General features: G+C 53.0%; 1 protein-coding gene across 1 annotated transcript; it reads right to left on the bottom strand.

The window, feature by feature from the left end:
- Positions 1-5,335: 5,335 nt before the first annotated feature.
- On the bottom strand, positions 5,336-22,933 carry DIPK1C (divergent protein kinase domain 1C). Its single transcript, XM_027525520.1, has 4 exons — positions 22,730-22,933; positions 12,931-13,602; positions 9,564-9,728; positions 5,336-5,985 (listed from the first exon to the last, which is right to left on the bottom strand). Exons 1-4 carry the CDS (start codon positions 22,931-22,933, stop codon positions 5,683-5,685), a joined length of 1,344 nt encoding a protein of 447 aa, XP_027381321.1. The 3' UTR covers positions 5,336-5,682.
- Between the last annotated feature and the right edge of the window lie 897 nt (positions 22,934-23,830).

Below are 23,830 nucleotides of genomic sequence, written 5' to 3'. Positions count from 1 at the left end.
CACCCCCCCGCCCCCACAGCCAGGGGCCCAGCGGCCCAGCTGCCCGGCGGCCCCAGAGCCGGCTCCAGTCTCAGTGTGCAGACGCGCAGACCGGAAACGGGTGGTGTGATGGTCATCCAGCATAAAGCCCTGAACTATACACCGGAAAATGGTCAATTATTCATGTATTATTTACCACAAGTGAAAAACGCCATGGGGTGTGCTGCCTTGACCTGTCAAGTGCAAGCTACACGTCCCTGCCTGCTCCGCGCCTCTCTCTGTCTCGAGTGTTGCTAGAGAAATCGGCCCCTTTGTAGGAAAACATGCGGGTACAAGGCGAGGTCCCAGGTGCACAGAACACCACAAAACGTGTGTGAAAGAAACACAATAAATCAGAACCGCTTATGAAAGCTTGGTAGTTTGCCTTCTTAGAACTGAAAGCCCTCAATGTTAACACCCTCAGAGCAGGACGCCCGGCAAGAAAGAGGGACCGGAGGCCCCTCCGCTGCTCCTGGTGCCCTGATTCTGTGAAGCTGTGCTTGGGGGCACGGGGGTCGGGGGGCGTGCTGTCCCCCAGGGGACCCGGCCCCCACCGTCCGCAGGGAGGCCACTCTTCACTGGGCAGTGCCCAGGTCAACCCTGGCTTCTGCACAGCAGAGACACCACAGGGCCTGGGGTCCCAGTTTGCTCAGTCACTCAGCCGTGTCCAGCTCTTTGTTACCCACCCCACAGACTGTAACCCGCCAGGCTCCACCGTCCATGGAATTTTTCAGGCAAGTAACTGGAGTGGGTGGCCATTTCCTCCTCCAAGGGACCTTCCCAACCCAGGGATCAAACCCACGTTCCCTGCGTCTCCTGCATTGGCGGGTGGATTCTTTATCACTGAGCCACCTGGGAATACCCCGGTTTGCAGAGGGTTCAGCCAAATACTTTCAGAGGAAAGAGCAAAATTAAAGATGTGGCAGGAGAAGAGGTTAAGCAGGAAGCTTTTAATAGTAATTCAAAGTGCTGATTAAAAGCATTCATTCATTTTGTAGCTTTCTCAGAGAGACACGACTCCTGGTTAGACCGCTCCAGTTTCATCTTCCTGCCTTCAAAGGCCGGTCAGACGCTGGATAGGATAAAATAAAAAGTGATTAGGGAGAAGGAACGTAGTGGCAAAGAATGACGGTTTGAAGTGCTGAGAGTCTGGAGAAAAAAGGCTTGGGATGATACGCTGCCTCCAGCTCGGGGAAGCGGTGTGATGACGTGATAGGAAGCGGAACGAAATGACGGAGCCTCGCCTGCTCTTTCCAGGCTCCGAAACGGAGCGCGGGGCCTAGAAGACGCGGTGAGAAGGAAGGTGAGGATCCCAGCCAGTCAGGTTCCCCCCGAACCCCAGCTCGGCAGATAGTTCTAGAACGCCCACAGGGGTGCCCTGCTCAGAAGAGAAACAGGTGAGATGGGGTGGGGGTCCGTCTCATCATCGCCACTGGGAAACCAGGTCCAGAGGCCTGCAGCCTTCAGGAATGCGAGGGAGGGAGCGCACTCCTGCTGAGAAGGGGGGCAGGAGCCTCCAGGGAAGGCCTCCAGAGCCGCTGAAAATGGTCCTGCAGTTTCTTAAGACGTGTTTTCAAATGTGACGCCTGGTAAGTGGACTCTGGACTCTGCATCAGACCGAAGATTTCTTTCAAACTTTAGCAGCAAAGGTGGAGTGAGAGGAGTGAACAAGTTAGAACGGTCCCAGTGGGGTCGGGGGCACCTTTCTCACTAACACTCACACATCGAGTGGGTAACTGCATGTCTTCTGTTCTTGCCCTGGGCATTCTTGCTAAGGGCATTCTCTTAGGGCTGTGAAAGGGAGCAGCAAGGAGCCATTGCTGCTGCTGCTGCTGCTAAGTCGCTTCAGTTGTGTCCAATTCTGTGCGACCCCATAGACTGCAGCCCACCAGGCTCCCCCGTCCCTGGGATTCTCCAGGCAAGAACACTGGAGTGGCTTGCCATTTCCTTCTCTAATGCATGGAAGTGAAAAGTGAAAGTGAAGTCTCTCAGTCGTGTCCGACTCCTATCGACCCCATGGACTGCAGCCTACCAGGCTCCTCCGTCCATGGGATTTTCCAGGCAAGAGTACTGGAGTGGGTGCCATTGCCTTCTCCGCAAGGAGCCATAGGAGGGGGCAGTTCCCAGCGAAATGGGGACAGAGCGGCACTTTCTCTGCTAAGACAGGGGGCTGAAGGGTCATGGCAGAGACATCCCTGGACCACAAGTCGGAAGTTTGATAAACGGGCTGATGATGGCTGACTCTGACTACAGGGAATAGAAGTTGGGAGGACAGATGTCTCTCGGTGTCTACTATGCAGAACTGCTCCGTCAGCCATTCTTATGTAAAGATGATCCCTGATGGACAAACCGACTCAATGCCCTGCAGCTCAGAGGCGCTTACTTGAGGAAAGACCAGCTGGAGGCTTCACACCCCAGCCAAGGCCCCCGGGAGCCACGTGATAAGGGCCTTCTCTACTACAGACATAGATGCTGGCCTCCAGCTCTTGGAGTGCAGTCTCAGCCCCAGAGACTCTGACTCCACACCCGGGAACTTCTCACTTCATAGATGCTTCCAGATGCTTCCGGGACAACCCACGGAGGATCCCTGCTCCACCATTTTCTGTCAACCTGTCTTTTTCAGAGGGAGCTGCCATGACGGCAATGCTCCCAACATTTCTGCCAGCTCTGAGTTTGTGACTGAGACCCCTCTTTGTGCCAGACTGGATCCCAGTAGCATTCTTCCCTCCAGCATTGTCTGGGTCAATTCTCCATATTAGCTACAGCTTTTTGTTGTTGTTTAGTTGCTTAGTCATCTTCAAAGCTTTAAGATCCCATGTACTGTAGCCCTCCAGGCTCCTCTGTCCATGGGGATTCTCCAGGCAAGAATACTGGAGTGCATTGCCATGCCCTCCTACAGGGGATCTCCCCAACCCAAGGACTGAACCTGTGTCTCCTGCTTTGCAGGTGGATTCTTTACCTCTGAGCCACCTGGGAAGCCCTGTTAACTATAGTACGAGTGCCTTTTATAGAAGTTGTAATAAAGATTGAATCGTACTCGGAACCACTACATTTTAACGCATGTCTTCTATGAGCCAGGCCTTACTCTTGACACAAGAGAAAGGGTTCTTCAGTTGTAAAATGAAAAAATGAGAGAAAAACCTGACTTTGGGGAGTTTAAAAATTAGTGATAAGTAGAGATGTTTTATGTGCTGATCATGGAATATTCGTGAGCCTTTCCTAGCTCTGCTCTAGCCAGCCCCACCAAGGGCCATTCCAGAGACCCCACGGGCCCCCATCCCCTTCTGCTGTGTCCTTGCTCTTGGGAGAGCCCCCTTCAGTAGCATGGGCCAGAAGGGGATTGACTTAAATGGCTAAAGTGGATTAAAACGCACATATTTTGGAGGGAAACGTTTGCATCTGTGCATTAGTTCTCTGGACTACTCTAGCTCATTCGATTGCCAAGGAACATTTACATCACAGGTTGCAGGTGAGAAAACTGAGGCAGAGGTAATTGCCTGGTCTAAAGTTACACAATTAGCGTGAGAACCAGACCCTTAGCCCCAGGCTTCTGGCTCCAAGTTCGGGAGCCTTCCAATAAGTGCATACTTAACTATCATTCAAACCCCAGGCCAATCTGTATGTCCTGACATACAGCAGTAAAATAAAACTGGGACCAAAGAGAAAATAATTTAAGTGGTTAAGAGAAAATTCACCCTTCTTGTGAAACCCTATCCAGATGACAGGCTGCTTCGGAACAACATAAAAATGAAGAGCGGAGTGTTTCTCAAGGTGCTTTTCTCCAGAAAGTTCTCTGAATGTGCTGTGTTTCCTTGTTCTCCAGAAATGTGCTGACCAACCACCTGGCAGTCACCAAGGAAGTTGTAATTTCCAGTAAGTATATCCCTTTCCATAAATGGGGGCTTCGCTGATGGCTCAGTTGGTAAAGAATCCGCCTGCAATGCAGGAGACCCTGGTTTGATTCCTGGGTCAGGAAGATCCACTAGAGAAGGGATAGGCTACCCACTCCAATATTCTTGGGCTTCCCTTGTGTTTCAGCTGGTAAAGAATCTGCATGCAATGCAGGAGACCTGGGTTCAGTCCCTGAGTTGGGAAGCTCCCCTGGAGAAGGGAAAGGCTACCCACTCCAGTATTCTGGCCTGGAGAAGTCCATGGGGTCACAAAGAGTTGGACATGACTGAGCCACTTTCACTTTTCATAGATGACTCAGTAAATGCTTTACTTGTGTACTTTTTGTGTTAATACACTGTGAAAATTGGAACTGACCATTTGTCCTGACTCTTGCTTGGTAAGTATGGTGCATAACATTCTTCTCCTCTCTAGTCTGTGTTGGGGAAAATAAAGGACAAAGAAGTTGTGTGTGCTAAGTCGCTCAGTCATGTCGACTCTTGTGACTCATGGACTGCAGCCCACAATCCCTCTATCCATGGGATTCTCCAGGCAAAAATACTGGAGTGGGTTGCCATGCCCTCCTCCAGGGCATCTCCCCGACCCAGGGATCCAACGTGCATCTCTTATGTCTCCTGCATTGGCAGGCAGGTTCTTTACCTCCAGTGCCACTGTGGAGCCCACAAAGAAGTCAAGTCAGCCCAAATATTCCAACTTAGTTTTTCAAAAAAACTTTTATTGGAGTATGGGGCTTCCCCAGTGGCTCAGTGGTAAAGAATCCACCTGCCAATGCAGGAGACATGGGTTCGATCCCTGGGTCGGGAAGATCCCCTGGCAACCCACTCCAGTATTCTTGCCTGGAGAATCGCATGGACAGAGGATCCTGGCCGGCTACAGTCCATGGGGTCACAAAGAGTCGACATGACTTAGCGACTAAACAACAGTGATCTTTTAAAACTTCAGATTAACTAGTCTCCTATTTGTAAACCTTCAACAGAATCCCTTGTCCTCTCTTGGCGTCTTTCTGGATTAATCTTGAGGGTGGCCTGTGGTTGTTTGCTGAGCTCTCACAGTCCCCATATGTCTCCCCATAGACTAGAACTATGTCTCCCCAAGATGGACAGACGTCTGGCCTGGCTTCAGCTGCCCAACCAGGGAGAGACCGGGATGTGGTTCCCCCCATTTGGTCTCTTGCAACAGAGCACCGTGGTCAGGAGCCCACCAGAAGTAATTCTGCCCACAGATGCCAGACGTTAGGTCTGCGGCCTGGTCTCACCTGGCTCTCCTGCCCCCGAGCACACCGAGCCTGCAGGCCCTGCTCTGAGGGAAGACGGACTGAGATAAGAGGTGCTCCTGCTTTTACAATCCAGGAAAGCTATGCATTCCTCTAAACGAAAAGTAGAATAAACTGTGCTTCCACACGCTCAGAGTACAGACTACAGCGCCCAGACTTGTGTATTTTATTGTTTTCAATTCCAAAACAAAGGTGACTCTGCTCGGGAGGCCCAAGGCTCCAGGACCCGCCAGAGACAGCACCTTCCAGGCCCAGAGGAGCACAAGCCCCAGACACTCATCTGCTCACACGTACTTGCTCACACGCACTTGCTCACACACATCCACACACCTGCACAACTCTCACGGCCATGTGCTCACGCACACTTGTGCACATGCATGCGCACACTCCTGTACACGCTGTTGCACTGGGGGTCTGCAGGGCCCCGTGGACACTCCTGCTCCCGCACAGGGGAGACCCCGGCGCCAGACCCTTCCCTCATGTCACTCGAAGGGGTGATGGCTGAGGCCGGCTGGGGCCTTCCGAGCAGCGCCGGGGGTCCCATGGTGAGAGTCCCCGCGCGGATGGCTCCTCGCCCCGGGGCGCAGCTCCTCGCCGTCCCGCAGCTCCCGCAGCACAGCCTGGAGCAGGCTTCGCAGCCTCCCGAGCACGCGGGGCGCGCCTTGGGCCCCGGGGGCCGCGCACTCCTGCACTGCCGCCCGCAGCTGCCCCCGCAGCGGGCTGGACACCGCGGAGCTGCCGCGGGACGAGGAGAACCAGTGGCGGAAGATCTTGTCGCAGACCACCTGGGGGAGAGAGGCGGATGTCACAGCTCAGGGCTTGGCTGGGTTGGGGGGGGTCCCTCCCCGACCTGTCCCTCCCGGGGAACTCTCCCGGAACCCCAGCCGCGCAGCACCACTGGAGACTGGAAGTCTGCCCCGCTGGGGCGGAGATGTCGCGGGGGAAGCTGCAGGTGATGCTCAGAGACCATCGAGGAACTTGTAGCAGGAAATCAGAGCCGGGAACCCATGTTTAAGGAGTAGGCCCTGGGCGGCCCTAGGCTGCCAGCCCTGCGGTCACAGGCCTCACTTTCTAGTTCAAGGCTGATGACAGTGATAGTCATCACCACCTGGCAGGTGGTCCCCAGGGCCACAGGACACTCTGGTGACAAGGGATATATGAATGTGATAGTACTTTCCAGCTCCCTGGGAAAAAGGTATATTGGAAGGGAGAGGCTGCAGGTTCTTTAAAGGAGCCTTTGTGTGCTGTGCTGTGCTTAGTCACTCGGTTATGTCCGGACTCTTTTCCACCCCTTGGGCTGTAGCTTGTCAGGCTCCTCTGTCCATGGGGATTCTCTAGGCAAGAATACTGGAATGGGTTGCTATGCCCTCTTCCAGGGGATCTTCCCAGCCCAGGGATCGAACCCAGGTTTCCTGCATTTCAGGTGGATTCTTTACCATCTGAGCCACCAGGGAAGCCCATGAATACTGGAGTGGGTAGCCTATCCCTTCTCCAGGGGATCTTCCTGACCCAGGAAGCCCAAGAAGCCTTTAAGATGTTTTATTTTAGGAGAAGTAAAAGTGAAGTCTCTCTCTCATAGTCTTTAATTCTCCTTGGGTATGAAATTTACTGGGGCTGAAGATCTCTCTAAATTCTCAATTTAAACATGCTGTTTTGCTGTTTTACAGCCTTCCTGGTTTTCTCCCTGTTGGATGGAGCACAATTCATGCATAATTAATATTCTGCTCTATTTTTCTACATCACACTTTATATTAGACTCATTTAACAAATGCCTCAATTTTATAGATCTACTGTTTCATGGGAGACAAATAATTTTGACTTTTATTTATTAATCCCTGCAAGGATGAGGATTCTATTTAAAAACAAATGTTCTTATTTCTCTTTTGAATTGATAATGCATCTTCAGGTGCAAACATTGAAAATGTCCCACCAATTAGGCTTTAATCTTAAGCTCCATCCAATTCCTAAAAAACCAGACGCAGCTCTCGGCTCTGAGAGGCACCCACTCCCTTGAATGTCCTTCTGGTGAGTTATTTTTTCATGCATTTCCTTTTTCTTTTACTTTACATGGATGGGAGTATATCACACACACTGTTCTATAGCTTCCATTTAACCAAATATCAGAGAGACCTTCCAAATCACTATAAGGCTATTCCATTTGTTTTAATGACTGTATCTCAGATGCATGTCATAAATTATTTAGCTTGTTCCCTGCTGATAGAAATTTAGGTTGCTCACGAACTTTTGCTATTATGAAAAATGCTGCAATACATATCTTTCAGATGTCATTTTCATTTTAAATATGCCTAAAACTTCCAGAAACGAAATTTATGGGCCAAGGGGTATGCACATTTTTGTTCTGACCGATATTACCAGATTGACCCCATAAAAATTGCACCAAGTTACACTCTCACAGCAACATACACTAAGAACACCCTCAACAATGTGTGTTGTCTTTTATTTTTGTCAATTGAAAAATTATTTGATTTGTATCGCTCTTCTTATCAGTCAGGTTGAAAGTATTTATTCTTCCTTTCCAGTGACTGGTCAAGTTGATATACTTTGCCCACATTTCTGTTAGGTTGTTGGCCTTTTCATATTGATTTGTAAATGCTCTTTACATATTAAGGACATTGGCTCCTTGCTTAGGTTGGTTTCCTTCGGAGAAGACTGTAAGATGGAGGTTTGCATGCAGGGATTTATTGAGAGGCGTTCTCAGGAACCATCTTTCCATGAAACTGAGGGAGAAGGTGAACTTCTGATGCTGGGATGACCTATAGAGTTGTTCCTTATAGAGGCCAAAGGGGCTGGGTTTTGCATTTCCCCCCTCCCCCTCTGACCAGTCACTAGCTGATCCTAGGATGTGGGGTAACCACACTGGAGAATGTCTGGTGGGCCAAGGATGATCCTGGGGGACACTGAATCTCTGCAGCTGGGGGTAAAGGCCACCTCTGTCTTCTAGTCTCATCTGTGAGAGCAGTTGCAGACAGTTTGCCAGTTTTCTCATTTAACTTTTAAATTTCTCATATTTTTTGTAATTTTGCTTTTGCCATGGGGATTTTTGTAAGATGGTTAAATGTGTCAGTTGTTCCTCTTAGAGCCTCTGAGCTTTGTTCTGTACTTAGAAAGGCCTTCCAAACTCTAGGGTATCTTCAGTTTTCCTAGTTTTTTCTGGAACATTTAGGGTCTCATTTTTTAGGTTTAAGTATCTGAGCCATCTGGAGTTTAGTTTGATATAAGAAGTGCTCAGTGTGTGTGTGTGTGTGTGTGTGTGTGTGTGTGTGTGTGTAGATGTAGAAATTAGGCCCAGAGAGAACAGACACCCCCATGGTTGTGGGGGACCCAGTAATGGCCGTGCTGGGAGCACCATCCATTAGCCCCCTGGGGTCAATTGGCCCACAGCCCCTCCCCCAGGTAGACAACAAAGAACAAACGATCCCCATCTCCCCTATCCCGCCCTCACTGGACGCACTGAGCCCAGGTGGTGGGGAGAGGGTGACGACCTCCAGGTACATCAGCAGGAGCCATGGAGTGGGGGGCAGAGGACCCGAGGAGACAGGGGCCCTCCCTGCAGAGAGGACATAGCCCCCCCAAGAGGGATAGGGGCCACCAGAGAGAACACGGTCCCCTCCCCCAGAGAGGATAGGGTAACCCCCAGAGGACAGGGTCCCCCCCAGAGGACAGGGTTCCCCAGAGGACAAGGTCCTCCCAGAGAGGACAGGGCCCCCCCAGGGACAGGGTCCCCCAGAGAACAAGGTCCCCCCTGAGAGGACAGGGCCCCCCCAGGGACAGGGTCCCCCAGAGGACAAGGACCCCCTGAGAGGACGGGCCACCCCAGAGAGGACAGGGCCCCCCAGAGAGGACAGGGCCTCCCGAGAGGATGGCCCCCCCCAGAGAGGACAGGGCCTCCCGAGAGGATGGCCCCCCCCCCAGAGAGGACAGGGCCCCCCAGAGAGGACAGGGCCTCCCGAGAGGATGGCCCCCCCCAGAGAGGACAGGGCCTCCCGAGAGGATGGCGCCCCCCAGAGAGGACAGGGCCCCTCCAAGAGGGACAGGGGCCACTGAAGAGAACATGGTCCCCACCCCTAGAGAGGACAGGATCCCTCAGAGAGGATAGGGTGACCCCCAGAGGACAAGGTCCCCCAGAGAGGACAGGGTCCCCCAGAGGACAAGGTTTCCCCAGAGAGGACAAGGCCCCCCGAGAGGATGGCCCCCCAGAAAGGACAAGGCCCCCCCAAGAGGCCCCCTGAGAGGACAGGGTCCCCCCTGAGAGGATGGGCCCCCCCAGAGAGGACAAGGCCCCCCCAAGAGGACGGCACCCCCAGAGGATGGGCCCCCCCCCACGAGAGGACGGCCCACTTACCTGCAGGTTGCTGTTGGCTCTCTGGGCCCCGCACCTGTGCGCTCGCAGATCACACTTTGAAAAACAATCAAAGAAATTGCAGTCTTCATCCCTCGTGCAGTTCTGCTCAAGAATTTCCCTCATTTTAGGTTCGAAAAAAGCCATGTCCACATCGATAGCCACCACCTGCGAGTTAAACAGCACACGGCTATCAGGAGGATGCGGGGCGTGGGGTTCTGGCCGCAGGGAGGAGGGCCGGGCCGTGCTGGGGACGCACGGCTGCTGACACAGGCCGGACTGCAAGGCTTTAACTGCAGAAGGACTGCTGTGGTCACTGAGAGTTGGGAACGTGGGACCAGGATCGCTCTGCAGCTTTGAAAGTTTTCTCAGATCTTAATGTTGAATCTCTGAAAGTTCTTACAAATGAATTGACTTCCCCCTCCACTGCTTTATCACTTTGGCTTCTGACATTCAAGGCTCAGGAATATAAAAGCTACAAGACACAGGTCACTTATTCCTATGAATATAAGCAACAAACGAAAACTACATTCAAGGGGCAGGTGGAGGGCGTGATGGGGAGAATGAGGTGGGCAACAAGGACCTTGTCTATTTATGGCCTGTGACTGAGTTGGCTGGTTTCCAACTGACAGGGGCAAGTGGCAGGGCCAAAGTGGTCGAATCAGGATCAATACCTATGGTCCCAGATGCAACAGCATCAAAAACTAAGTCCCACTATCAGCATGAAAATGTGATGACCCCCTGCAATTTCAGATTTATCTTCCTGGCTTCAACCCAAAAGGCTTCAAAACCAGAAAAAAGAACATCTAAATTATGCAGATTTTCCTCCACCACCTGAATTAGGAAAAAAACAAAAAGATGAGCTCAAACCTGAGAAAACCTGGACTCTGCCCAAATCAGGCAATGTATAGCTTCAAGGTATTAAAGAGCTATTAGAAGACTGGATGAGTTTGATGGAGTCTGTGGCATTTCACAAGCCTTCACAGGTCAGCCTCAACATACCAGCTTTCTCCCTTTGGTAGCATCTCAAAAAAGGGTTCATTTTCTCCTCAAATCTATGCAAAGTCAGAAGGTACATTCCCAGCTTGTTGCTTCTGTTCTTCCTTCAAGATTGATGCCAGAAGGCAGTAAAGTTTCGTGGGGATTATTCCGTAAAACAGAGGAGGGAAAATAATTTATTTCAAGATATGTGGAGAATAAGGGAAAAAATGAACAGGGAACTTTTCCCTATTTGAGAGCTTTGCCTAATTACTAATTCAGGCACTGCAACAGAAATTATCATTTTAATTGATTTTCTCTATCTCCTTAGCCAAAAGAATAGCTCGTTTCATTATTTATCCTGGTTAATACACTAAAAATATATCAGTGGTGGTTTAGTCACTAAGTTGTGTCCGACTCTTTGCGACCCCATGGACTGCATCCCTTTAGGCTCCTCTGTCCATGGAATTCCCCAGGCAAGAATACTAGAGTGGGATGTCACTTCCTTCTCCAGGGGATCTACCTGACCCAGGGACCGAACCCAGGTCTCCTGCACTGCAGGCAGATTCTTTACCAATAATGAGTCTACTGTCTTTCATAATTTATTTTTGGAGCTGCAAGACCCTTCTCTTCTTTTGATAATCCCTGGTCATCTCCTCAGCTTCCTCCGGGACCCTGGTGGAATTTCCACTCTCTGATACTTCTCTCTTCCAGCTCTGATTCCGTCTCATTTCCCAACAAGAGCCAGATGTATTTTCTAATTTTTAGTGTAATCGTAGAATGGATTACAACTATTGGAAGCATAACTCTATGCTCCTACAATAAGAATAGTAACAAAATGAGCAGAAAAACCTGTGCAAGGCTTTTTAGATCACATCAGGATGAATCTTAAAGTTCTTCCTGCACAAAATTACCTAACTTGCATCATCATCAGACTCCATCCTAGCATCAGACTGGAAAGGACTGGTGAGAATTACTTCCTTCTCTACTTAAGACTGTGGAAATCTGTTTGAAAAGCGTGCTTTCTGGCAGCAGTTTGAGAGCAAGAAGTAAAGAGGGGTTCCTAGTTCATTTGCAACCACTGGACAAATTCTCAAGACCCGAAAGGGAGGACCTGAAAAAAGTGAATGACTGTGGGTCATCGTTCTTACAGGTTACCTGGGAGACACACCCTCCACCCACCTGGGCAACACTGCAACATGGGCCAAAGGGGAGCCCATCTGCCCGTCCCCTAGCTCACTAGTTCTCACACTGAGCACATCAGTAATCGCCTGGAGGGCTTGGCTTCCAAACCCAGATGGCTACATCCCACCGCCAGAGTCTGAGTCTTCCTGCTGCTTCCACACCTTGGTTAATTCTTGGCACACCTGCACTGCTTGGAGTGGGGGCGTCCCTGCTGGCTCAGCGGTAAAGAATCCGCCTGCCAACGCAGGAGACACGGGTTGGATTCCTGACTTGGGAAGATGCCCTGGAGAAGAGCATGGCAACCCACTCCATTATTTTTTGCCTGGGAAATCCCATGGACACAGGACCCTGGATGGCTACAGTCCACGAGGTTGCAAAAGAGTCTGACAGGACTTTGTGACTAAACTGCACAGCCTGGAGTGGGACATAAAATTCACCTGCCACTTGCAGAGCAGCACGGAGGCTGCCGTGTCCACGGGGGGTCGAATCTTCTCTTGCATAAAGAAGCAAACTTTCAGCTGTCCCTCTGGAAGAAGTCTTACCCAGGGAAGGGGAACAGACTAGAACCTCTCCAGAAGAAAGAACTAGAGACCGAACTAGAGACCGTGGCCTGTGGTGATGGAGTGTGCATGGCTGGAAACCAGTGTCTCCCCCCCTGGACCTTTGTTCCCAAGCCCCCAAAGGCCAGCCTTCCCCCATCTCCTCAAAGTGCAGTTGCTCAGTCGTGTCCGATTATTTTGCGACCCCATGGACTCCAAGCTCCTCTGTCCATGGGATTTCCCAGGCGAGAACACTGGACTGGGTTGCCATTTCCTTGTCCCGGGGATTTTCCCGACTCAGGGATCGAACCTGGGTCTCCCGCATTGTAGGCGGATTCTTCACCGCCTGAAGCCGCATTAGCCCCAAGAAGGAAGGGGCTAAGCTACTTGGGAGAAACCAGGGCGGCAGTAGAGGAAGACGCACTGAGCCCCTGCTGTGGCGGCTTGCCTTACCATTTCCTTCCCGGGTGCCAGGCGCCTTCCTCCTTTAAATGAGCTGGTTCCCACCCCCAAAGGTCCGGCAGGTAGGAGCTGTCCAGGCCAGAAGGTGGCATCACGCCGCAGGGTTTCCCGGGGGCTTCAGATCCCTCTGGTCTAGGATCCCCTCCCCACCCCGGACCGAAGTCCGCCTCCCGCGGACCCCCCAGCCGCCCCCAGCCGCCCCTCACCGTGAAGTCGTTCCGGATGGCGAAGTTCTCGGGCTTGACGTCGCAGAGGTGCAGGCGGTGGGCGAAGTCGTGGTCGAAGTGGCGGACCATGTCCAGGAAGCTGAGCGCCACGCCGCTGACCGCGCGCGCCTGGCCGCGGCGCCCGCCGTCCGGGCCGAGCGGGAAGAGGGCGCGGTGGCCGGGGCTGCCGGCCGCCAGGTGCTCCAAGGCGTAGAAGTGGCCGCAGGAGCCCAGCACGGGCGGGGCGTGCGGGCTGCGGCCGCGGAGCAGGCTGAGCAGCACGAACTCCTCCTGCTGCAGCAGCGCCCACAGGCTGGCCAGCTGGCCCCGCCGCGGGGGGCCCCGCCGCACCAGCTCCAGCCGGCCCAGGCCGCCCTCGGCCGGCTCCAGGCCCAGCGCGCTCCGGGCCTCCCCGGCCGCCAGCACCAGCAGCTCAGCCTCCGGCAAGTCCTGGCCGCCGGCCTCGGGCTGCCCGTCCAGGAGGCCGAGCGGCGGGAAGCTGGAGAAGGCCTCCTCCTTGGACTTGAGGACCACGGGCCGGCCGCGCCAGTCGGCTTGCAGCACCTTCTTGCCGCGCTCGTAGTACAGGCAGCGCCGGTACCGCAGCTGCCCCGCCTCGCACAGGTCCTCGCACAGGTCTCCGCCCAGCGCGCCGCCCCGGTAGTCCTGGCACTGGAAGGAAGGGACACGGGTCACCCCACGGAGGCTGGACCCCACGCCAGGATGCTCCTGACAGTCCCGGAGAGAACCCTCAGGCATGCGGACCACAGGGCTACTCGGGGCAGAAAGGAATTATGAAGTGAAAGGTTTGTGATAGAATCTCACGTTTGTTATTTTCTCCATCAGGCCCAGGACCAGGTCTTAGGAAGCAGGTGCCCCCCACTGACCCGCCCCTGCCCCATCCTTCCTGCTGAGCTGGGTGATGCTGGCAAAGGCCGTCTGCCTCTCGGCTCGGTGTCCTGGACTGTCAGTGGAAGGACAGAACCAGGCCAGTGGTTCCCGGTTCTTGGGCTCACATAGGGGTCACCTGGAGAGCTTTTAATTGCCCCCTGCCAAGAACAGCACAGCCAGCCCTGGAGAGTGACTCCAGGAACGACCCCTCAGCTGGGACCGCTCAACAGAGGCTGCTGCAGGAAGCAGGACTTAGAACAGGCCTGGAGGCTGGCAGGGTCCGCAGGCCTACGCGGAGGCCGCGGCGCCTTCAGAAGATCAGCCCGCGGGGTGAGTTCTGCAAGCAGAGGGTGTTGGATTCCTGGTGGTGGTGAGGAAGGCACTCAGGGGCCCTCAGAAGGGGAGTTTCTCCTAAGCTTTGGGGCTCACAGGCCCTCCTGCCCCGTAGGGGGGAAGTGGTGACACCCCAATCCTACCACACTGTAAACACCTCTCCTAAGAAGATGGTCCATCCAGGCCCTGCCCTTCAGACCTAGTAGAGGAGCAGGAGACACTGCTGTGAGACTGGTTCAAAGGAGAACGTGTGACTCTGTTCTCTTATCTTTTTAAGGAAACCTAAACCTCTGGACCCACTTTTATGAGGGATTGAGCATATTTTCTGAGCCCACCTGTTCCCCAAATGCATCTTCCTTCCACATGGGCAAAGGCGGGTCAGACTTTCTGGTTGTTCTGTGCTGCTTGGCTTTATTAACCCAATGGATTATAACAGATCCTTCAAGTCAGGTAATGCACCTCCAATCATGCCTGGATATGTGAACAATCCCAAAGTCCAAAAGACCCTGAAAACAAGTTTTTCATGACTCATTCACTCTCATGGAGTGTCAAACCTGACCCAGAAGATGAGGCTACCTATAGTCTGAATGTATTTGACATGTGACTTTGCATACACTTTGCTACAGAATTATTTAGTTGGATCTGTTTGATTACTGGCATATCCTCATGCTCACCAGAAGGTATAAATATATATTCTGCATATTATCTAACACCCAAAACCGTATGAATTCCAAAACAGGCCTGGCTGCAGAGCATTGGCCAAGGGATGGTGGATCTTTATAACTACTCTCAGAGAACTGTTCATATGACCAAAATGTTTATTAAAAAGCTATACTCCTGGTTCTTAAAACAAGTATCTGGATTTTAGGGACCCTTTCAGGCAGTAACTGGACAACAGTCCAAAAGGCCCAAGCCACGCTGTCTGACCTGACCCCCAGCTTCCTGCTGAGGGCACTCCTGCACGCTGGTGCTCCTTTGCCCGGCATTAGATCTCCAAACACTGTATTAGGCGGCGGGGGTGTCACACTTGCCAAACTCAAAGGTGCAAGTGATGGAGTCCTGATCCTGGAGCTTGGGAACAACGCCACCCTGTTTGCCGGCTTTTCGTCTTTGGAACACCAACAGCCGTAATGCAGCTGTATTCATAAACACCCACGAAACTGTTCTAAATATGCTTAATGCAGTGTTCATCTTGCAATTTAATGTAACACAACTTTGGTCAAATGCCTTCCTTTTACTCTTCATCCTGGTCCCTCTTTCCAGGTTTGGGGTCCTGAGAGGAGCAGCTGAGGATCAGGACCCTGTGAGTGGCAGACTCTCTCTGTTTGGAATCGCTTCCATATTGCAGTGCCTTGCAGGAAAGCACCTGCCCATCCCAGCTCCTCTGAGCCCTTTCAGGATAATCTTAGAGGGAAGGTGGGGATGGAGCTGCCCTGGTGGCTCAGTGGTAAAGAATCTTCCTGGGATGCCGAAGATGCAGGAGATGAGGGTCAATCTCTGGGTCAGGAAGACCCCCTGGAGGAGAGCATGGAAACCCACTCCAGTATTCTTGCCTGGAAAGGCCCATAGACAGAGGAGCCTTACAGGCTATAGTCCATGGGGTCGCAAAGCGTCGGACACGACTGATGTGACTGAGAATGCGTGCAAAGTGGGGATGAAAGGTTTAAACGATGGAGAGTCTCAGGAGTAGAAAGACGTGAAAGAAATAATACGGGGTGTTCATGTTACTCATTGCAGCTTCTTCCTACTTTATCTGGTGTTTACAGTTTCATACCTCTGTAATAAGCCTGATAAGAAAAGGCAACACTTTTTTTTCTCGATTGTCTTATAAGGCCCCCATCCCCTTTGAGTAGCTCCAAAATGGTTTAATGCAATCCCATAGTCATCTTTAGGTTGTCATCAAAGTTGTAGTGTCATCAAAGGTGCTTTTCTACGAGGGACAGAGCAGAACTGTTAAAAAAGAAAGAAAAGTGGGTGATAGAACCGAGTTGGGCAAGAGGTGGGTCCTGACCATCAGAATCCTGCAGGGGGGCGGGACCTGGGGGAGGAGACACACGTGGCCTGGCCCAGCAACAGCGCCTCGAGTGGAAGCCCGGAAGGTCAGGTGTGACCCCTGGGGCCTTCATTCTCTGCATCTGGAACCGCGAACAAAATTGTCACTGCCCGCAAAAGATACCCTTGGCAGGGAGTGGCCATGGGCAAGCTGCTTCAGCCGCCGCTGGTCACCCTCCAGTTAGCAGTGCTGTGTATGAGCTGGGCCACGATCCGGTGACAGACCCGGGCTCAGGAGTCACAGCGAGGTCACGGCCTCCAGGACTCCCGAATGACAGCAGGTTGAAGCACAAAAGGAAGGAGGCCAGGCTCGGCTCTGGGGCAGACCGGGTTTGCCTCCAGGCTGTACCTGGGGCTGGCACGTGGCTCATTTCTAAGTCTGTAATGTTGGGAGGATGATGCTGTGTCACGGGAGACCTGTGAAGGTCAACCAAGGTCACAGGTGCAGAGGCCCTGGCAGTTTGCGTGAAAGGCTCCCCCCTGTCCTTTCTGGCCCTGGTCATTAGAAGGCAGGAGGCCGGGGATGCATCTTTCTGGGGGACGCACCTGAGCCCAGTGTTGAAAGGTGAGCTGCAGTCTGCTTAGCACACGAGGAGGGAGAGCTCAGGGAAGCACCTCCATGGGGGCCCAGACGTGCAAAGTCGCTTGTGTGTTCAGAGGACCAGGCAGTTGGGCAAGGTTAGAGCAAGTGCCAGTGTGTGTCCTGCCAAGAGGCCACAGCGGACAAAATGCCTCCCCCCGCAAGGGTCAACTCCGCCTTCCCCAGGAGGCCGCCTCACCTGCCGCTCAGAGTCCTTCCCCCCCTCCACCCGGGTTCCATCCAGTAAGCCCCCCATGCCCTGAGTCTCTATGCCATCCCCACCACCGGCTCCCCACAGCACCGCGTCCATGAAACTGAATTCTAATCGAATCTATATGAGATTCACCCCTGCACATTTAGAAGGCAATTCCACACAAGCGTTGCAGGAAATGTGGCATGTCGTCTACTGGTGACGATGGCATCCCTGACTCAAAGGACAAGAGTTTGAGTAAACTCCAGGAGATGGTGAAGGGCAGGGAGGCCTGGCGTGCTACAGTCCATGGGGTGGCAAAGAGTCGAATGCAACTGAGCGACTGAACAATGGTAACAGCTACTGATTTGTGGAGGGCTACATTAATTTTGGCTGGTTTTCTGAAGATCAGCATGTTGAGGTATAAGCCTGCCTCCCAGATGCCTGGGGGATGCTCTGAATCAGGAAGGGAAGAGGCTGGGCTGGGTGCCTAGAACCCTGCCAGGTCCGCCAACTACTAGAGGTGATGAACTGGGTTCCCCCTCATTTGTCGTAGGAGAGAATCTGCACTGAAGCAAAGTGTACATGAGGTGGCTAGCACAGAGCAGCTCTGTGTCTTCCTCCTTTATGGTGAAGTGCTTTGGGCACATCAGTCCCTGCTGTTCAGAAACAGAATGTAAGATTCATCTCTTCTGTGGCCCGTGTGGTTACCAGTGTTCAGTGAGTCTGTAGCATCAGGATACATGCCTGTGCTTACTAAACCCAGAGAAAGACTGCACTCAGCACTTAAAAAACAGTAAACTTACAGATTACAAGTTTACAGGCTAACTAAAAGTGATCATCATGTTAGAGAAGAGAAATTATTTTCTTGGCAGCATGCCCTACTGAGATAGCTAATTTTATAACTCAACAGAAGTACTTTATATACTTTGACTCCATTAAAAAAAAAATCACTTTCCTCTGAATAGATGGAGTTCCTAAGAACCAGCTTGAACAGGTACACTTCTGTACTGAAATGTGTGAGCACACAAAATTTGCAGGTATCAGATTTTAAGATAAGCTGGGAAAAAAACAAGTTAATAAAGTCTCATTGTACTTAACTGGCATTTTTTTAAAAATTAATGAAACAATGAATTCGTATTTATTATAGTGTTAGTCACTCAGTCATGTCCAACTCTTTGTGGCCCCATGGACTGTAGCCTGCCAGGCTCCTCTGTTCATGGGATTCTCCAGGTGAGAATACTGCAGAGGGTAGCCATTCCCTTCTCCAGGGGATCTTCCTGACCCAGGGATCAAACCTGGGTGTCCTAGGTTGCAGGCAGATTCTTTACATCTGAACCGCCAGGGAAGCCCATATTTCTCATAGATTGTGTGCAACTGTGAGAATGCACACTCCTAACAGCCCCAGTTCTTGTAGGAAGCGTTGTTTTGGTGGTGGATAGTGTTCTTGCCTGGAGAATCCCAGGGACGGAGGAGCCTGGTGGGCTGCCGTCTGTGGGGTCGGACAGAGTCGGACATGACTGAAGCAACTTAGCAGCAGCAGCAGCAGCAGTAGAATCTCTCTAGCTTGTATCACGGTTCTCAGGCAAAAACAAAACCTGTCCTCTCTAGTCTGAGAAACCGGTGACAGGGTATCAGAGGTCACGCCTAAGGGCTGGGTTTTCTTTTGTGTGTTTGCTTTTTTGTTTTTCAGGAACATTGAGTTCCTATGTGGTTAGCAGCATTCATGTCTCACAGTGGATTTCCCCAGCGGAACAGTTACGCTGTGCAATTAGCCAGACCACTCTGCAACCCCTCTTGACCCCTGGACAGCTTAGAAGACAGACGTTACAGACATGGCCAGAGTGCTCAGGGAAGCTGGCTCAGTCCCTGCGATACAATCTTTCTCGGTGAGTGCCCTGGATGCGGCAGTCCCGCTGGGCCAGGGTTTTTATCAGAGCAAAGACAGATAAGCCAGTCCTGTTGAAAAGAAATCCCACATGCAGGCAACTAAACGAAAGCACATCAAGACCTAACTAGCCGAAAGGGACATAAAACCTTCTGAATAACAGAGTCTGTGGGAAACTTTTTGAGATGCTTTGAAAGTGACGTGCTGCGGGAGGGTTGTTGTTGCTGCTTGGCCGCTATGTAGCGTCCATCTCTTCTGTGACCCCATGGACTATAACCCGCCAGGCTCCTCTGTGCATGGGACTCTACAGGCAAGAATACTGGAGTGGGTTGCCATTCCCTTCTCCAGGGGATCATTCCCAACCCAGGGATCAAACCCAGCTCTCCTGCATTGACAGGCAGACTCTTTACCACTGAGCCGGTGGGGAAGCCCAGGCCCAACTGTTCCTTAGGGTTTTCAGTGCTGGAGAAGCCAATGGTGTCACCGTGTCTCTACTATCAGAGTCACGTGCTGGCTCCACGACACAGTCACTGTGTGATTCGGAACAAGTTACTTCACCTCTCTGGGGCTCGATTTCACCATCTGTGAAATGGGGGAATAAAAGCACTTGGCTCCCAGGGGTTGAGATTAGACGAAATATTACGTGTGAAAGGACTGAGCGCGGAGCCCGGCCCTTGTGAGCATCCGCGGCTCCCACTGCTCACATCCCCACCGCCCCAGGAAGTGTTTCCCCACAGAACCAGAAGCCAGGCCTATCAACCGTCAGACCCAACGCTCCGGCACAGCCTCCTGACACAGTTCCCTGGGAAAGCGGGGCTCTAGAAACCTCACAGAGATGTTTTGATTATGCGATGTGCTGAAAAGCTGCAGTAAAAAGGAGGGCTGCCCTCTGCCTAGAAAATTCCAAAGCTGGAGGACCCAAGATCAGCTCTGGAAGCACTCCAGTTGGCTCTTCCAAAACTCCCTCTTGAGAGTGGTGTGTGGGGGCCCCCCTCCAGAGATGGGGTGCGGCTCAGGGGCACAGCACCTAGGGGCCTCAGCCCCTCAGCTTCATCCACAGCCTCCAGCCTGCCACAAGCCAGCAGGTACACCTGCCTGGCCGGAGGGCCCAGAACTGCTCAGGGGTTCACAAGGCCCTTGGCTCTGCCCCAGAAAAGGGGGCTCCCACTGGCTCAGCCGCAGCCATTCCTTTGGTGTCCTGGGACTCAGCATGAAAGCTAATGAGAGTCTGGAGGGTCGTGAGAAAAATAACAGCCAGTTTATTATGAAGGATAAAAGGCAGGCAGGGCGAATTGAAAGGGCTGGGAGAACCGAGAGACAGAGGCTCAATTCAGTCCTGGGAGAGCACGGTGCCACAATGCCCGCCTCTGCGTGGCAGCCAGGGCCCGGCGGAATCTACAATGTGGAAAGCGGGGTCCTGTTCAAACCCCAGCATGCTGGGCAAAAGGGAGCTCCAGTGCTCCACTCAGCAAACCTAGGATGGAGAGGGGAGAGAGCAAGTCGGACCCTGAGAACAGCAGCCTCAAAGGGGGCCTCCTGGTGGGGCACCCCTCAAATCAGGCCCCTGATGTGAGAGCAGGGCAGGTGAACTTTAATCAGACAGCCAGACATGCTACTTCAATTTGTTTTTTTTGGCAGCTGGAAAGATTGCCAGCCTTCAGAGGCAGAGATGAGAGCTTGTTGCTGCAAGCCATGTGTTCATGACCTCCGCAGGAGAGGATTTCCATCTGGGGTCAGAGGCGAGGCTTGACCCCTGGCCTTAAAACAATTGACATGATAATGGTTTGTTGAGCCATTATCAGCCCAAAGTTTGAGAAAAGAAAATAAAAGGTTAGTGTTAGGCAGAATGGGTTTCTTCAACAGAGAAGGGAATAAAACGTCTGCCACTTGAATTTTATTTCCTCCTACCGCTTGGGACCCTCTGGCCTTCCTACCTGTTACCCTCTCCTTACCCATCTCTTGGGAATAAAAAAGACCCATCTGGCTGCCACGGGAGATATACTGGTTCAGCCTCCAAACAGAATTGGTTTTAATTTATGAGCTGAAATGCTGGGAAAGTTATGATTAGTGATTACTAAAGTTATACTAGGCTATTTAATTTCCATTAGGCCTTCTCTCACTTAACCAAACATAAAGAAATGAAAAAAGTGTTTGCTTTTTATTTTAACATAAAAAGACTGCTATATTGTTTTTGTAAATGACTGTTCCATCCTGGCTAGACTATTAATTTTTTACTGTAATTAGTCAATCTGTCTCCCCAAAAAGGAGGGGGAAAAAATCTTTACCAGTGAAAGGAATTTTTAGATGAGTTACTGAGAAAACTAATGAGCTCTTGTAACTTAAAGAAAACTTGATAGAATGCCAGTGTATAGGTGAACAGATAATTTGATAGATGATAGATTATTGATAGGTAGGATGGAGGGAATCAGCGAGTTATCTCACCTCTCACCAACGTGAGATGATCCATTCATGAGGACACGTCAGACTTAATCAGGGAAAATGATTCGGTTCAGCCTGCCCATTTCACCTCATTTCTTTAGTTTTTACAATTTCACTTTTAAAACGTCATTTACTTCAGGACTTCCCTGGTGGTCCAGGGGCTAAGACACTGCGCTCCCAATGCAGGGGACCTGGGTTTGATCCCTGGTCAGGGAATTATATCCCACAAGCCTCAACTAGGAGTTCACCTGCCAAGCAACCAAAGATCCTGCATAGCAGGTGGTTATTTCCTGAAATATAGCTGCTGCTGTTTTCTAAAAGAAAGAAAAACAATCCTGCATGCCCCAACTAAGGCCTGGCACAACCATAAATAAAATAAAATTTAAAAATTACTTCAAAGCCTTTATGCTACCACGTTCTGAAATCCTACAGTCCCCAAAGGCTCACCCATATGTACACAACTGGGCTGGAAGCTTCCCATGCGTTTCTTGAAATTTTCTTAGAAAATAGATCCCTTTTCCCACCAGATACTTAGATGGTCACTGTTCTGGGAAGTGAATAATCAATCAATACAACAATAGTTGCCCGTTACCTTCACCTTTTATGGCTTTCCTTCTAGGGATTCGTAGTTTTATCCAAGTCTCCTAATGCGCTTAATCTTCCCAACCAAACAGAGAAACCAAGGAGGAGCCAACGTTTGGAATCAACCAAGAGCGCAACCGGGGCCCGGTGAGTGCTGCCGCCCGCCAGCGGGGGCGTTTCTTTCTTTCTCTAATTGCGAATCTCGTCTAAAGGGCGCCCCCGCCCTCACCTCTTAGTAGATGGCAGGCAGGACCCCAGCACCGAGGTCTACGGGGGTCCGAGCCGCCTCCCTCGCGCTCCCGCTCGCCGGACTGCGCTCTGCCTTGGGTCCCGCAGATCGCGCCGGGGAGAGCCTTGGCTCTGGGGCGCGCGGAGGAAGGGGCCCCACTGGCCGTTTGCAGGGGGCTCGGCGAGGTGCAGCCCAGGTCGGAATCACAGAACGGCAGTTGAGCGAGAGAACCGGGACCCCGGGGCCTAGGCGTGGTCCCCGCCCGACCCAAGCGCCGCGGTCCGAGTCGGAAGGCTGGGAGCGGACCCGTAAACTTGCTTAGGAGCGGAGTCTCGGGGCCGGCGGGAGAACAGTCGGGCAGGAAGAGCATCTTTGGACAAAGGACCAGTTGGGCGACAGAGGGGAAGACGTCCCCCCAGGCGCTCAGAGGACTCCCGGACAGAGTCCGGGGCTGGAGACCGGGTGGGGCGCGTCGGGCATTCCACGCTCGGTGTCCGATTCCCCTCCCAGTGGATCCACGGCCGCGCCCGAGTCCCCGGCTCCCAGGACCCTCAGAAGGCGTCCCACCCCGGCCCCGGGGCGCGCGGCGCGGGGCAGTGCGGCCACGGCACCTACCAGCGCGGCCAGGATGCGCCGGCTCTTCTCGTCGGTGCAGCGCTCGGAGGGGACGCCCGGGTGCGCGCGGAGCAGCAGCGCGGCCGCCAGCACCCAGCCCGCGGTCCACGCGGCGCAGGCTAGCAGCGCGCGGCGCCCGCACCTCCCGCCCAGCCCGCAGCGCCCAGGCCGGCCCCGCGCGCCCGCCGCCCGCGCCCGCGCCATGGCCCGCCCGCAGCGCCCGCCCCGCGCCGCCTGCGCCCCGCGCCCGCGTCCGGGCTCCGCGGCTCCACCGCCCGGCGGGGGAGGGGGCGCGGGGGAGAGGCAGCGCGAGGGGAGGGAGGGGAGACGGCCGGGTGGCCGGCGCCCGGCCCGTCATGGGGGTGGGTGGGGTGGGGAGTCCCGCCGGCACAAGCCGCGCTGGCCAGAGCACCAGGGGGCCATGGGGTGTCCGCGCGCCCTGCTCCGCGCCGCACCCCGCCACCATTTCCACTTTTTCTTACTTTGCACCTTTTCCCCAAGAAGACCGATCCCTTCTTGAGCAGAATTCATGCTCTCCCGGGTTTAGACTCCCGGCTCCTCTGTCCACACCGGCGACTAGTTCTTTTTACGGATTCCCCCACCGCTTAGACCCCTGGTTGCTGTGGCTGCACCCACTTTTACCTCTCTACTAGACTTCTCCATTCCCTCTACTTGGGTCTCCTCCGAGCACTCCCCGGGGTGAGGTTCCGAATCGGGAGTCCAGGACAGACTGCGAACGTCGTGGAGACCCCCGCCCACCCTTTCTAGGCAGCTCCTGAATCCCACGGCCGCCCGGCAAGGCTGCCCAGAACTCCAGGACCGCCTTTCCTGGGGTGAAAAAAGCACCGCACTCTCTAACCGATTCCCTTAGCCAGTGGAGAAGAAAGTGTTCCCCGAGTGTGTATCTAAGTCTGCATGTATGTGTATTTGCGGCGGCCTTTGGGGAGCAAGCTTCGACGTCCAGCGGCAGTGGTTTACATAGAGTGGGCAGGAGCCCCGGCCTGCAGAACTGTCCTTGGTTCTTGCCAGCCCGCCCCTACCCCTCCCCAGCGGCTCTACGCTCCCTGTAAGCGTTTCTCCCCTAAAGAGACAGAGTCCTGG

This window comes from Bos indicus x Bos taurus, chromosome 24, assembly GCF_003369695.1.
Source record: "Bos indicus x Bos taurus breed Angus x Brahman F1 hybrid chromosome 24, Bos_hybrid_MaternalHap_v2.0, whole genome shotgun sequence".
NCBI classification, from domain to species: domain Eukaryota; kingdom Metazoa; phylum Chordata; class Mammalia; order Artiodactyla; family Bovidae; genus Bos; species Bos indicus x Bos taurus.
This window is presented reverse-complemented; position numbering and strand designations above follow the sequence as displayed.

What these genes read in the sequence shown, in the direction of transcription:
- DIPK1C (XM_027525520.1), bottom strand. Translation starts at nt 22,933, where the DNA reads ATGGCGCGGGCGCGGGCGGCGGGCGCGCGGGGCCGGCCTGGGCGCTGC. An exon ending in CCATCCGGAACGACTTCACG is followed by an intron (nt 9,729 to 12,930) that starts GTGAGGGGCGGC and finishes TTTAACTCGCAG; the next exon opens with GTGGTGGCTATCGATGTGGA. An exon ending in GAGCCAACAGCAACCTGCAG is followed by an intron (nt 5,986 to 9,563) that starts GTAAGTGGGCCG and finishes TCTCTCCCCCAG; the next exon opens with GTGGTCTGCGACAAGATCTT.